At 42.0% G+C, this 13,191-nt stretch overlaps 1 protein-coding gene across 1 annotated transcript in view; it reads left to right on the top strand.

Annotated features, from left to right (window-relative positions):
- The first annotated feature begins 1,170 nt into the window (after nucleotides 1-1,170).
- SMIM13 (small integral membrane protein 13) overlaps nucleotides 1,171-13,191 on the top strand; it is a 31,303-nt gene continuing 19,282 nt past the window's right edge. Inside the window, exon 1 of the mRNA XM_043969965.1 lies at nucleotides 1,171-1,850. Coding sequence (XP_043825900.1) covers nucleotides 1,775-1,850 — 76 coding nt within the window. The 5' untranslated portion in view covers nucleotides 1,171-1,774. The remainder of the gene's footprint in view (nucleotides 1,851-13,191) is intronic.

Below are 13,191 nucleotides of genomic sequence, written 5' to 3' on the forward strand. Positions count from 1 at the left end.
TACTTGTCCAGCCTTCCTTCCTTTCTCCCTCCCTTCATTCAAGATAAATTGACTATTTGAAGCCCACTGTATACACTATATGCAGGTTTCCCCCTTCTTTTTGCTTCCCTATACTTGAAAAGTACTCTTTATCACCCCTATCTTTCAAAATCCTAATCATCCTAAGAGAAAGGTCAAATACCAAATAGCTTTTCCTGATCCTTTGCCAGACATCATATAGCACTTCTTTAATGTACTTCAAATACTGAAAAAGTTGTCAGATAAAAGAAATTTATCCTCCTTGACCCTAGAAGGCAAAACTATTAGTGAGTGTAAGTTGCATATGTCAATTTAGATTTGGTATCTAGAAAGAAAGAAAAAATTCTCTAGCAATCTGATCCAAAAGTGGAACAGGCTGCCTTGGGAAGTAGTGAACTTACTTAAACGTCTTCAAGTGCAAGTTGAATGACCCCTTGTCATAGAGAGGATTCTTACTCAGGGACAGGTTGGATTAGATGGTCTTAGAAGCCGTTACCCAACTAGAGGATTTTTTTTTTTTTTAATTCTGGTCTGTGTCCCAGAAAAGCGCTGAGCAGCCGGCAGGACCTTAGGACAGCTCATAGGAGGTGAATTTAGAGCACACCACAAATACCTCCTTGTCCTCAATTCACCCATAGGCACCGACTACCGAAATACACCATCTGTGAATAACAAACTACATTCCACCTGTTCCCAGGCGAGGAGGGGACATTCCCTGCTATTAACAAACTTTCCAGTTGGCAGGGACGTGGGTGCAAATCCTCTCTGAAGCTTAGAACTTAACTTCCGCCCCCGAAGTAGGTGTAGCTCGTTTTTCTCCCCAATCACGACGCATTGTGTTGGGTATTGGGAGTATTTATCAGACTCAGAGGGTTAAGTATGGGTCTGGTCACGGAGGACATGCAGGGCACTAGACCACGCACAGATCTTAGCCTTCAGAAAGCACCAGGAGTCTACCGGAGAGCGACAGACGTAGGACACCCAGACGCAGCTGGTGGGGCGGGAGGGGAGGGAGTTGCGATGAGGGGGGGAGCTATGAACCCCATGGTACCCTCTGGGAGTTGTAGTCTTCCGTATGTCGTGGCCACCCTTTCTCCACCCGCACTCGAACTGCAACTCCCAGCTGTCTGTGCGAAGTGGAAGGGGGTAAGGGAAGCGCTCTGACGCTGTCCCGAGCCGCCGCGAGGGGGAGCGGAGCTGAAAAGCTACGGCAGCGCCCGGAGGATCCGGAGCTGCCCGAGCAGCTGCAGGGCGGCGGGTAACGGCCGCTGTCGCTTCCTTTGCTTTGGGTCCCTTTCCATCTCCCATTCCGGGCAAGCCGGCCGCTAACCTTAGTGCCTAAACCCCGCGGCTATGGAGGCGCGTCAGGCCGGTGACCCCCTGCGGCGCGGGGTCCGGGACTCGCCGAAGCGATGAGGGACTAGGGGGCGCTACACTACCTCCCTCTCGCCCTCCTGCCCTGCTACTCCACACTCCCTCCTCTACTGCGGACCACCCCCTCCCACCCCTCCCTCCAGCCTCGGTCATTTTCGCCCTCCCCCTCCGCCTCCAGCCCGGCCTCTCCGCGGTCGCTGCCCCGCCCCATAGGGGGCGCTGCTGAGGGAGCTGTTGGTCTTCATGCCATCTCGAGGCTCCATGCGGAGGAGCAGGAGCCTCTGAGAAAGGCGAAGAGACTTGAGATTTGGGCTCGTCCTCCCGCCGCCCCCTCTTGCACCCCGCCTCCAGCTGTGCGCGTTTCCCGGCCTCGCTCTCCAAAATGTGGCAGAGCGTGGGGCTGACCCTGCTGGTGATCGTGTCCACGCTGCTCTGCGTCCTGCTCTTCATGCTGTGCGGTGAGTGTGACGCGCGGCCCAGGGGGGCGGGGGGGCGGCCGAGGGCCTGGGCTGCCATCCACTCTCACCCCCGCATTATCGCTGACGCCTCCCTGAGAGCGTCAGCTACTTTGGACATGTTTGTTCTGACTTGGCAACAATTAAGCGTCTCCTGCGTGCCGGGCACTGCGCTGCAAAGAGGCGAAAACATGGTCTCTACCCTCGAGGAGCCCCCAGTTTAATGGGGAAGGTGTGGGGGGGACATGCAGATATATTTTGACCGGCAAAGTGGCATGGCATAGCATGGCATGGCATAGCATGGCATGGCATAGCGTCCAAGCAAAGTCTACGATGCTGCAGACCCCCAGGGGGGAAGGATTGCGGGGAGGGGGGAAGGGGGAAGGATTGCGGGGGGGGGGGGGCGGTGTTGTTGGAAGGGGCCGGAGATCCTCGCCATGGCTCACCCTCCTCCTGAGTTGGCAGGGGAGCTGGAGAATCCTCTGACGCCTCGAACTTGGGGTTACAGAGGGTAGCCTGCGGACTGGACTTCACCTGCGCAGCCCGGCTTTAGAGCGGTCAGCTGTCCCAGCTTTGTCATTTTCTGCACGGGCTGCCACTGATGTCTGTAATGCCCTCAGCTTGTTAGAGTTCTCTGTTCCATTCACATCTGCTCCAACTCTTCTACTTTCCCGATTGCCCCGACACTAATGCCCCTCCCCCACCTTAGAGTACCCCGTACCCTTCCCGTGTCTGCTCTAGAGCTTCTACTTTCTCCATTCCCCCAAGTCACTAATGCCCCTCACTCCCCATTCCCTGTTCCCTTCAAATCTGCCCTAACCATTCTACTTTCCCGATTCATCCTAACACCCCACCCCCTTCCCAAATTCCTTGGACTTATTTTGTAGCTTGACCTATTTTATAAAACGTAAGCTCTTAGAGGGTAGGGACTGTTTTGTCTTTGTAGCCCCACCACCCTTGTGGTCGGTCTGGCACACGAAAGGTGTCTAATTAACTAGATGAGTGCAGGTTGATTGATTTAGAAATGAAGAAACTGAGGCCTTTAGAGAACTTGCCCAGTTACACAAGCCATAAAACGGCAGACGCAGGCCCTCTAGCTCAAAGTTTCTTAAACAGGGTCGAGACCCCAAATGTGGGGGTCGGGGAAAATTTGGCAACAGTAAAAGATCATGTATACATTTTTATATACCTGTATACCCGAGGTCTAGTGAAAAGGGGTCGCCAGTGGAAAAAAGTTGAAGAAGCCCTGCTCTAGCTGAATATCTAGTTTGGGGTGGTGGGAGTGTTCACTCAATCTTATTTTAATCTAGATTATTTAAAATGTGTCATTGATGCTTTAAAAAATTTATACACCAGCCGTTTCTGATTTCTCCTTCTCCCATTTTCTAATTGGAACCTTTCTTTTTGACAAATTAGTACAGTCAAGCCAAAGAAATGGTCATGTCTTGTTTTATTTTATTTTTTTAACCCTTGCCTTACTTGAAAGTGAAGTGATTTGTTTCCTCATTCCTTTTATAAGGAGGTAATAAAAGTGTTTTTGGTAGGATTGTAATGTGGATGACCTTTATTTTCCTTTAATAAGTAGTAGTAACAGGAGTTGTGAATTAAAAATCATACTGTTAACTTCAGTTTGAACCCCACATAGGACTCCAAATGAATCTTCATGTTTTACAAAGATAATTGAAAATGTAGCTCATATTAAATTGCATTGTAAAGTGCTTTGAATATGAAGGTCAGAAAATCCAGCATAGGTCTGGTGATAATGATGTTTGTGCTGATGTTTTTCTTCAGAAGCTGGGCTAAATTTTGTTCTTGGTAAAGTATTAGCACAATTTAAGGATCTTTTGACACCTTGATATTGAAACCTAATATTAACAAAATGACTTTGGTCTCCTAGAAAAGTTCCTGAATGATAGTGAAAATTAGGAAATGGATTGCATAACATAGGTCTCTAGTGATTGCTTATAAATGAATATTTGAAAGACAATAGAGTATAAATTCAAAATTTATGTAGTAATTGGATTGTGTTGAGTAAAATTCATGGCTAAAAATTTAAAATAGGAACTAAAAATGGTACAGGCACACCTCTTTATGTTGCACTGAGCTTTATTTTTTGTGTCAACCCTGCCTCAAGAAAGTCCATTGGTTCCATTTTTCCCATTGCAAGTGCTCACATCATGTCTGTGTGACTTTTTGGTAATTCTTGCAATATTTCAAACGTTTTCATTGTAGTTTTATCTGTTATGGTGATCCATGATTAGTGATCTTTGATGTTACTATTCTAATAGTCTTGGGGTACCACAAACTGAGCATGGCAAACTTTAATGTTATGGGTGTTCTGACACAGCCCCACCTGCCAGCCATTCCTGTGTCTTCCTCAAATAGGGCTTCTCTTTCTCTGAGACAAAACTATTGAAATTAGGCCAATTGGGGGCGGCTAGGTGGTGCAGTGGATAAAGCAGGCCCTGGATTCAGGAGTTCCCAATCCGGCCTCAGACACTTGACACTTACTGGCTGTGTGACCCTGGGCAAGTCACTTAACCCCCATTGCCCCGCAAAAAAAAAAAGAAAAGAAAGAAAAAAAAAAGAAATTAGGCCAATTAATAATCCTTCAGGCATACCTGCATATACAAAAGGAATTTAATTGCTCTATTCCTTACCTCCCTGGTTTTTTTTAAATTATTTTAAGAAGTTTAAGTTTGGAGCTGTGCCTTTAAAAAAGATGGTGTGTAAGACAGATGAACAAAACCATAAGATGAAGTTGAAGTTTCTGAATCTAAAGCCTTTTTGATAATTGAAAAATAAATTTCTGAGTATAGGCATGCCTCAGAGATATTTCAGGTTCAATTCCAGACCACCACAACATAGCAAATATTGCAGTAAAGTGAGTCATACTTTTTTTTTGTTTCCTAATGCATATAAAAATTATGTTTATACTATATTGTAGTCTACTAAGTGTGCAATATAGTATTATGTCTAAAAAATGTACTTACTTTAATTAAGAAATACTTTATTGCCCCCCCCCCCAAATGCTAACCATTATCTGAGCCTTCATCTAGTGGTAATCTTTTTATTGGTGGAAGGTCTTGCCTCGATGTTAATGGCTGCTGACTGAACAGGGTGGTGGTTGCTGAAGGTTGGGGTGGTCGTGGCAATTTCTTAAATCAGACAACACTGAAATTTGCTGCACCTATCCTTTTACTTGAATACTTAGAGGCCATTGTAGGGTTATTAATTGGACTAATTTCCATATTATTGTCTCTTCTATGGGTTTGTGGTGACCCAAACAATTAGAATAGTGACATCAAAGCTCAATGATCTTAGATCACCATAACAGATAGAATAATGAAAACATTTGAGATACTGTGAGAATTTCCAGAATGTGATACAGAGATACAATATGAGCCATAGCTGCAAACTGCAGGAAAGGGAGGTATGCCTGAACTAAACTGAGGTTGCTATCAGGTTTTACTCAGGTTCATCTTCTTATTTTTTTCCCCTGATCACAGTGCCTTCTTCTAGTTCTATTGCTACTGTTAGCTGCTATTTCATAGCTTCCTTTGAAGGGTCAGCATCTTCTTTCCTGTGTCTTGTCCTTGATCCTCTTATCTCTCTGAGAGAGGTGTTCTTAACCTCTTTTTGTCAAGACCTTTTGGCTATCTGGACCTCTTCTCAGCATTAATATTTTCAATGAACAAAATAAAATATGTAGGATTACAGAGGAAATCAGTTGTATTGATACAGTTATCAAAATAGTAAGCAAGTTCACAGCTCCCAGGTTAGTAACTCCTGCTTTGTAATTTTTTTTTTGAGGGTTAAGTTACTTGCCCAGGGTCACACAACTAGTAAATGTCAAGTGTCTCAGGTCGGATTTGAACTCAGGTCCTCCTGAATCCAGGGCCAGTGCTTTATCCACTACGACACCTGGCTGTCACCTCCTGCTCTGTAATCTTATCAACTGGAATGAGTTCAGTGATCACCTCTATGAAAATTCCCAGATCTTCTATATTTAGCCTCATTTTCTGAACTCTCTTCACAAACTGCCCATTCATTGGACCCCTCCAACTACATATTTAACAAGTCATACATAAAGCATACATCATGTCTAAAGCAGATTAATTCTTTACCCCCTAAAGTCCTGCCTTCTTCCTAGAATGCAGCTATCCTTCCATTTACCACGTCAGACCTAGAAATTATCTTGGCATTTTGTCCTCCTCAGTGTCATTTGTATCAGCTCATGTCATATGGCTATCAGCCTCGTTTATGTCTTCATCATTTCCTTTAGACTACTGGAAAATCCTCCTAGTTGTTTTTTCTGCCTACAGTCTGCCTCCTCTCATAACCCTCCTCCACACAGCTGTCAAGTTGATATTCCTAAAGCACAGTCCTAAATTGGAGCTTATGAAGCTTCAATAGTTCCCTCTTGTTTCTAAAAAATATATGTACACGCCTTGATTTGACTTTTAAAACCTTTCTTGCTTGGGTTCTAGACTACTATTCTAGGCTCTTTAAATATTACTCTCCTTCACAACCTTTTCAAATTCCAGCCAAGCTGGCCTATTGCTGTTCCTATCAGGGAATGCCTTTGGACAAGTCTACTCCTCTGCCTCAGAATCTGTAACTCAACTCAAGTGCCACCCCCTACAGAAAACCTGTTCTGATTCTCCTCAGGTGCTAGTTCAACCCTCACCTCCCCATTACTTTGTATATATTTTAAATATTACATTTTTCTAAAAAGATATTGTGCTCCTACTTCTCCATCTCACCCATTTAAGCTCCCATTTAAGGGGTGGTTTGATTTTTTTTCCTGAATATTTGGCACATAGTAAGCATCTAATAAATGCTTGGGAATTTGAATTGTGTACTTATCTTCAAGCTGAGGTTTACATAGATTGGGAATAATTAGAATTTTTAGAATAAAGATGACGGAGTTACCATGATTTGGGGGGGGGAGGGGACTTTGTTTCCTCTAAATTCAGTCATTTTTCAGTTATGTCTTATTCTTCATGACCACATTTGAGGATTTCTTAGCAAAGATACTGGAGTGGTTTGCCATTTCCTTCTCTAGCTCATTTTTATAAGTGAGGAAACTGAGGCAAACAGAGTTAAGTGATTTGCCCAGGGTCACCCAGCTTTTAAGGGTTTGAGTCCAAATTTGAACTCAGAAAGAAGGGTCTTCTGACTCCAGGCCCACCACTCTATCCACTTGCCCATCTAGCTGCATTTTCTCTATGTATTTTGCATTTAAAGATTATGCTACCTGAGAGAATATGCATGTGGCTGAAAATGCCAGTACAAAAACAATTAGGCCTTCCTACAGTCACATGTGAAAATGGTTCTGGGAGTTACTTAAGAGAAAAAGTTTATTTAATAGTGTTTTTCTAGAGTTCATGGCATGCCTTTCTGTTGTGATTTTTAAAAATATATACATACATACATAGAGGCATTGCATTCTCTTAACAAGTATTTATTGCATTTACTCTGTTCTTCAAATAGGCTGGCTTTCCTTTTTGGAAATAACACTACTTAAATTATAAACTGAATAGCTTTTCTATTTTCAATTGAACATCCTCTTCGCTACACCTTGCTTACTGAAACACTAAGAACTGGTGCTTGGAGACTCACCCTTTTCAATGAAAGCAATAAGGGACAAAGACTGGGTGTAAAAGATAATTGAATGTTACTCTCTTTAAAGAATTCAATGATGAAAATGATGATATAATAAGAATAATTGAAAGGGTAGACTGATATGCAGAAAAGGGGTAGTTTATAGAGATATATGATCATCTTTGGCTGACTGGGCCCAAATTAGTCCCCTCGTGAATTCCTTGCTGATTCTCATTTTGATCTCAATTTGGTTTCTAAATAGGTTCTTCTATTGGAAGGAGAATTCAGACTGGCTTTTAGTCAGATGGGCAATATGAGCCATTCCCACCCCCACCCCCAAATAAATACATTCCATTTACATTCTGTATAAAGTAAGCATCAGGATTCCAGCTGAGGGAAAGACTATTTCAATTATATCATCAAATTCCTAGTCAAGTTTTTAATACTTAGTAAGCTCTTGATAAATGCCTGACTTGGTGAGGAAGTGGAGAAAAACTTAGCAACCTTGATGCTTTACCACTTTAATTTCCAATTACTATAATAGGTTCTGTTCGAGGACCTTATCTTTGATAGCTTTTTCTTATGCTTTCATGCTGAATAAAGTTTATAGTTAGTGCTGTTGAAGAGTTTAAAGCCATCTATAGTGCTTAAAAATGTTTGATTTAGGAATGGATTATTAATACAGCTGAATATGATATTTAGGTGGTATGAAAGGTTTGCATTATTAGTGCCCATCAGTTAATGCTGTTCTCTCTGCCAGGATCCCAGAAGACAGGTTAGACTCTTGATTTGGTTTCCTTTTATATAAGGGGGTGGAAAAGGGCCTCTAAGAGTGATCTTTTTTTTCCTTTCTTGAATCAGCTTGTATTACTGACCAGTATAAGATAATGCAGAATTAGGTGACTACTTTATATTGATTTGACATGCACAATTTATGAAGGTTAGATTTAATTTTGCATGCATGCAGGTGGGTTTATTTCATTTCTATCTTTCCTGTGCGTTTAATATGGTGCAGTAGATCAATTTCAATGTAAATTCAGTGCATGCAGAACTTTACACACTATAAAGTGTTTTCTTGTTTTTAGCTTTACATAAGCCTATTCATTGCATATGTATTTTAATGTGTATTTAGCTTTGTACTTACTCTTTCAAATTGGAGTCTGTGAGGTCAAAATTATTTTTATAAATATACTAAAATGTTGTTTACTTATTAAAATATTTATCTCTTTTCCAGCTATGTATTTGTGTGAGGCTGGGGTTGCTTCATATACTTCATCCAAAACAACATATTGAAGTAGATTGAATGTAGAAACAGATATGAGAATCCAGTTATCTTCTATTAAGCCATACTTTAAAAGAGATGTGCAAAAATATGTAAAATAATATCATTTTGTCACTAATTTTTTTATTTGGAAAATCAGTATTTTTCATAAAATGTTATTTATGTTAACAGGTAATAAGTTTGTTTTTAAATGAGTTAATATATTATAAAAAGTTATCAGTTTTAATTACTAATACAGTAAATCTCAATAGATATAACCCACATAAACACAAGAAGTCCAGTAGACTTGAAAGACAAACAACTCTTGTTACAAGAGAGTTCAACAGGTATTATTACATCCAAATAGCATTCCTGAGTGAAACACGAGTGGCAAATGAAGACCAGTTTACCAAAGCTGGAGCTGACCACAGCGACAGAGAGTACAGTGAAGTAGTTTTCAAAATCAAAACTAATCTAATCAGCAAGTTTGTATGCCTCCCAAAAGGAGTGAACAGTAAAGTTCATGGCAATGTGATTGCCACTTGCAAGAAAACACCATGCCATCATCATAAGTGTGTGTGTTTCCACCATGATGACTCTGATGAGGTCAAAAAGGTTATGAAGATCTGGAGACCCTCATCATCAATGTGTCAAAAGAGGACAAGCTTGTCATTCTGGGTGACTTGAACAGCCAAGTAGGCACAATCAGACGTGGCAGGGAGTCCTTGGGAGGAATGGAGTCAGAAACATCAACAGTCACTCCTAAAGCCCTATGCATCTTATGACCTCGTCACCAACACTGTTTTACATTTACCTAAACTCACTAAAACTTTGCCGATGCACTCTAGCAGCAAATATTGGCATTTAATACGCGCGCGTGTGTATGTGTGTGTGTGTGTGTGTGTGTGTATGTGTATGTGTGTGTGTGTGTATGTGTGTGTGTATGTATCTTTGTAAGGAGAAAAGATGGGATGTGAGAGTGATGAAGGTGATGTGTGGTGCAGAGTGCTGCAAAGAACATTGACATATTATTCAGGCTAAACACTCTTATGTCAAGATGACTACCAGAAGACTTAATGTCAACAAATTAGATTGTTCTCTGAGCAGGGAACAGTTCGTTGCTAACTTGGAGGGAAAGCTGAGCCAACACATGGTTGGCAATAGTGGAGCAGAAAAGGAGTGGGCAACTTTAAGAGATTTGGTGTATAGCACTGTATTTACTCATCTGGGCCAGAACTTTCATAAATATTCAGATTGGTTTGATGAAAACAATGGGGAAACTTATAAGCTGCTAAACAAAAAACAAGAACTCCGCAGGGTTTAATAACAGGATAGCTCATCTGTCTCTTAAGAAAGCAGTGTTTAACTCCTTCAAAAGTCAAGCACAAATGAAGCTTAGAGAGAGATGCAGGATTCTTCACTGAGTAGGAAAACACATAGTAACAATCCAAAGCACATTTATGATACCCTGAAGGCTATTTATGGACCAAGTACTCAACACTGACTGAGCCACATTAATTAGTGAAAAGGACATGGAAAAGGAGATGGGATAAACACCTGCGTAGTGTTCTCAACAGACCGGCATCAACCAATGCTGAAGCAATTGACTTTACCTTAGGTTGAAGTCAGTCCCTCTCTAGCTCAACTTCTAACTAAAGGAGAGTTTTTGAATGCCATTAGGCCCCTCTTATGTGGCAAAACTTCTGGTGTTGATTCTATTCCAGCTGAGATTTACAAGGCCTATAAAAGCTGACCAAAATCTGGGTTGTATAGCAAGAGGAGGTTATCCTTGAGGAATTTAAGGATATCTTCATTGTCCATTTGTACAAAGGAAAAGGAAATAGGTTGCCCTGTGACAATCACTAGGTGGGTGGGGGTGTCTCTCTCTTAGTCATTGCTGGCAAGGTTCTTTTCAGAGTCCTCCTTAATTGGCTAATCCTTCACCTGGAAGATGGCCATCTATCCAAGAGCTAGTGTGGCTTCTTAATGGGCTGAAGAACAGTTGATATGATGTTTAATGTTCAACAACTCCAGAAGAAATGCCAGGAAAAGAATAGAGGTCTTTAATACTGTCAGCCTTGAGGGCTTGTGGAAGATCATGGCAAACTTTGGTTGCTTGGCGAAGTTCATCAGTATTATACGTCAGATTCATGATGGCATGCTTGCAACAGGTTTTGGATTATGAATAATGCTCTGTTTTCCTAGTCACTCGTGGAGTGAAGTAGAGCTGAGTGCTTGCTAAAAAGCATGCTCTGATGTTTTCAGTGATATCATCAGATGCCTTCAGTGAAGACAAAAACTACCTCAAGGTCTGCTACCACACTGATGGCAAATTGTTTAACATGAAAAGACTAAGCCAAGACTAAAGTGGGGAGTTGGTGTACAGCTTTTTGTTCAGATGATTGTGTACTCAGTGAAACCTCTGACGCTGAGATGCAACTGATTATAGATTGATTCTCGGCTAATTTTGGCCTGATAATCAACACCAAGAAAAGTCAGGTTTGGGAGGCTCAGAAGGAAAGTGTGGGAGAGAAGTTATTAGGTTGCCTACCAAGTTGATGGTTTACAGAACTGTTGTGCTGACCTCCTTCTTGTATTCCTGTGAAACCTGGACAATATACCAGAGCCATGTCAGGAAACTGAATTGCTTCCATTTGAATTATGTTGGGAAAATTCTGAAGATCACCTGGCAAGATGAGGTACTAGACACTGAGGTCCTTTCTCATACTGAACGGTGAAGCATTCGAACTCTACTGCAGAGTACAATTCTGATAGGCTGGCCATGTTGTTTTAATGACAAATGTATGTTTGCCTAAAAGACTTCTTTATGGAGAACGCATACAAAGTAAACATTCACATGGAGGTCAGAAGAAGCTATACAAGGATACTCTTAAGGTCACTGAAGAACTTTGGAATCAGTTGTGTACACACACACACAAGCAAACATACGCACTGATAAATACTAAGGAATTAAACAGTACTAAACGCTGGGGAAGAAGGATTGGTCAGGAAAGGCCTTTGAAGGGGGTTTCAAAGGAAGCTAGGGATTCTGTAAATTGGAAGTGGGGATGAAGTGTGTCCTAAATGTGGGGTACCACTTGTGAAAAGGCATACATGCGGTACTTAGAGAGTCCTGTATGAATGGTAAAACAGGCCAGTTTCTCTAGGATAGAATGTGTATGAAAGAAGTTGATGAAATAAAGCTGGAAAGGTATATAGGAGCTAGAGTGTGTTCAGCTTTAGATGCTAGGCTGAGGATTTCATATTTTAGTTAAGACTTAGACTTAATAGGAAGCCATTGAAGACTTTTGGGGCCAGGGGAATAAAGGAGTGACTTGGTCAGTTTTATTTTAGGATTATATATTTTGGAGCGATGTGGGAAATGTTTTATTCAGGGTAGATCTTGGAAACAGAACAGTTAGGACTGTCACAATAGTGAAGGTGAAGAGGAACTTAGTGAGGGTTGTTGGCTATGTTAATAGAGAAGAGGTGAAGACATGTTGTGAGGATAGAATTAATAAGGCTTGGCAACTGATGACCTCTTCCCTTCTTTCTCACCTCCTATATACAACAGTAAGTTCAGTGTTGTATACTAGGCTGACTGGAAGGATGGTGCCTTCAAAACAAATAGGAGAATTCGGACTTCTTGGGGTGGACCCAAGTTGGCAGAGTAGAGGAAGTACTACAGCTGAATTCTCCCAACAGCATAGTCCAAACAATCATCATCATCATCATCATTATTATTATTATTTTATTAGCAGGGCAATGAGGGTTAAGTGACTTGCCTAGGGTCACACAGATAGTAAGTGTCAAGTGTTTGAGGCCAGATTTGAACTCAGGCCCTCCTGAATCCAGGGCCAGTGCTTTATCCACTGTGCCACCTAGCTGCCCCCAAACAATTTTAAAATAACACCTCAAGTAGAATTCTGGAGCAGCAGAGCCTACAAAGGATAGGGTTGAGACATTTTTTCAGCTCAAGACAATTTAGGAAGTTGGAAGAAGAGGTCTCTAATACTGGGGTGGAGGCTGGCCCAGAGCCTGCGTGGAAGCAAGACCAACTGTAAGCCTTGGAAGAGGCAATAGCAGCAGCAGCTTCAGAAGCTCTCAGGCCAGAGATGGCCAGGGGATCTGACAACTGGTCAGAATGAATCTGCAGGCCCCCCTCGCCCTGTTCTAGGGGCCTTGAGGAGCTGTATCACTTGCCCAAGGGAGCAGAAACCCTGTGGAGCATTATCACTTGCAGTTACAAGGGATCAGAGGCCTGTCTTGCTTAAAGAGCAAAGCACAGATCAGGAGAGCAGTTACTACACCTCTCTCTGGATCACGTTACCTTGGAAACAGTAAAAATTTCCAAACCCCCAGAACTATCTTTGAAAACAGCAGAGTGAAAAAGCCTGAAACATGGGACCATCTCCACCCCAACTCCTCCCACCCCCCAGAAACAGAACCCAACTTTAGCATAAAGTTCAAAGTCAT

The sequence above is a fragment of the Dromiciops gliroides genome, chromosome 1, assembly GCF_019393635.1.
Source record: "Dromiciops gliroides isolate mDroGli1 chromosome 1, mDroGli1.pri, whole genome shotgun sequence".
Lineage (NCBI taxonomy): Eukaryota > Metazoa > Chordata > Mammalia > Microbiotheria > Microbiotheriidae > Dromiciops > Dromiciops gliroides.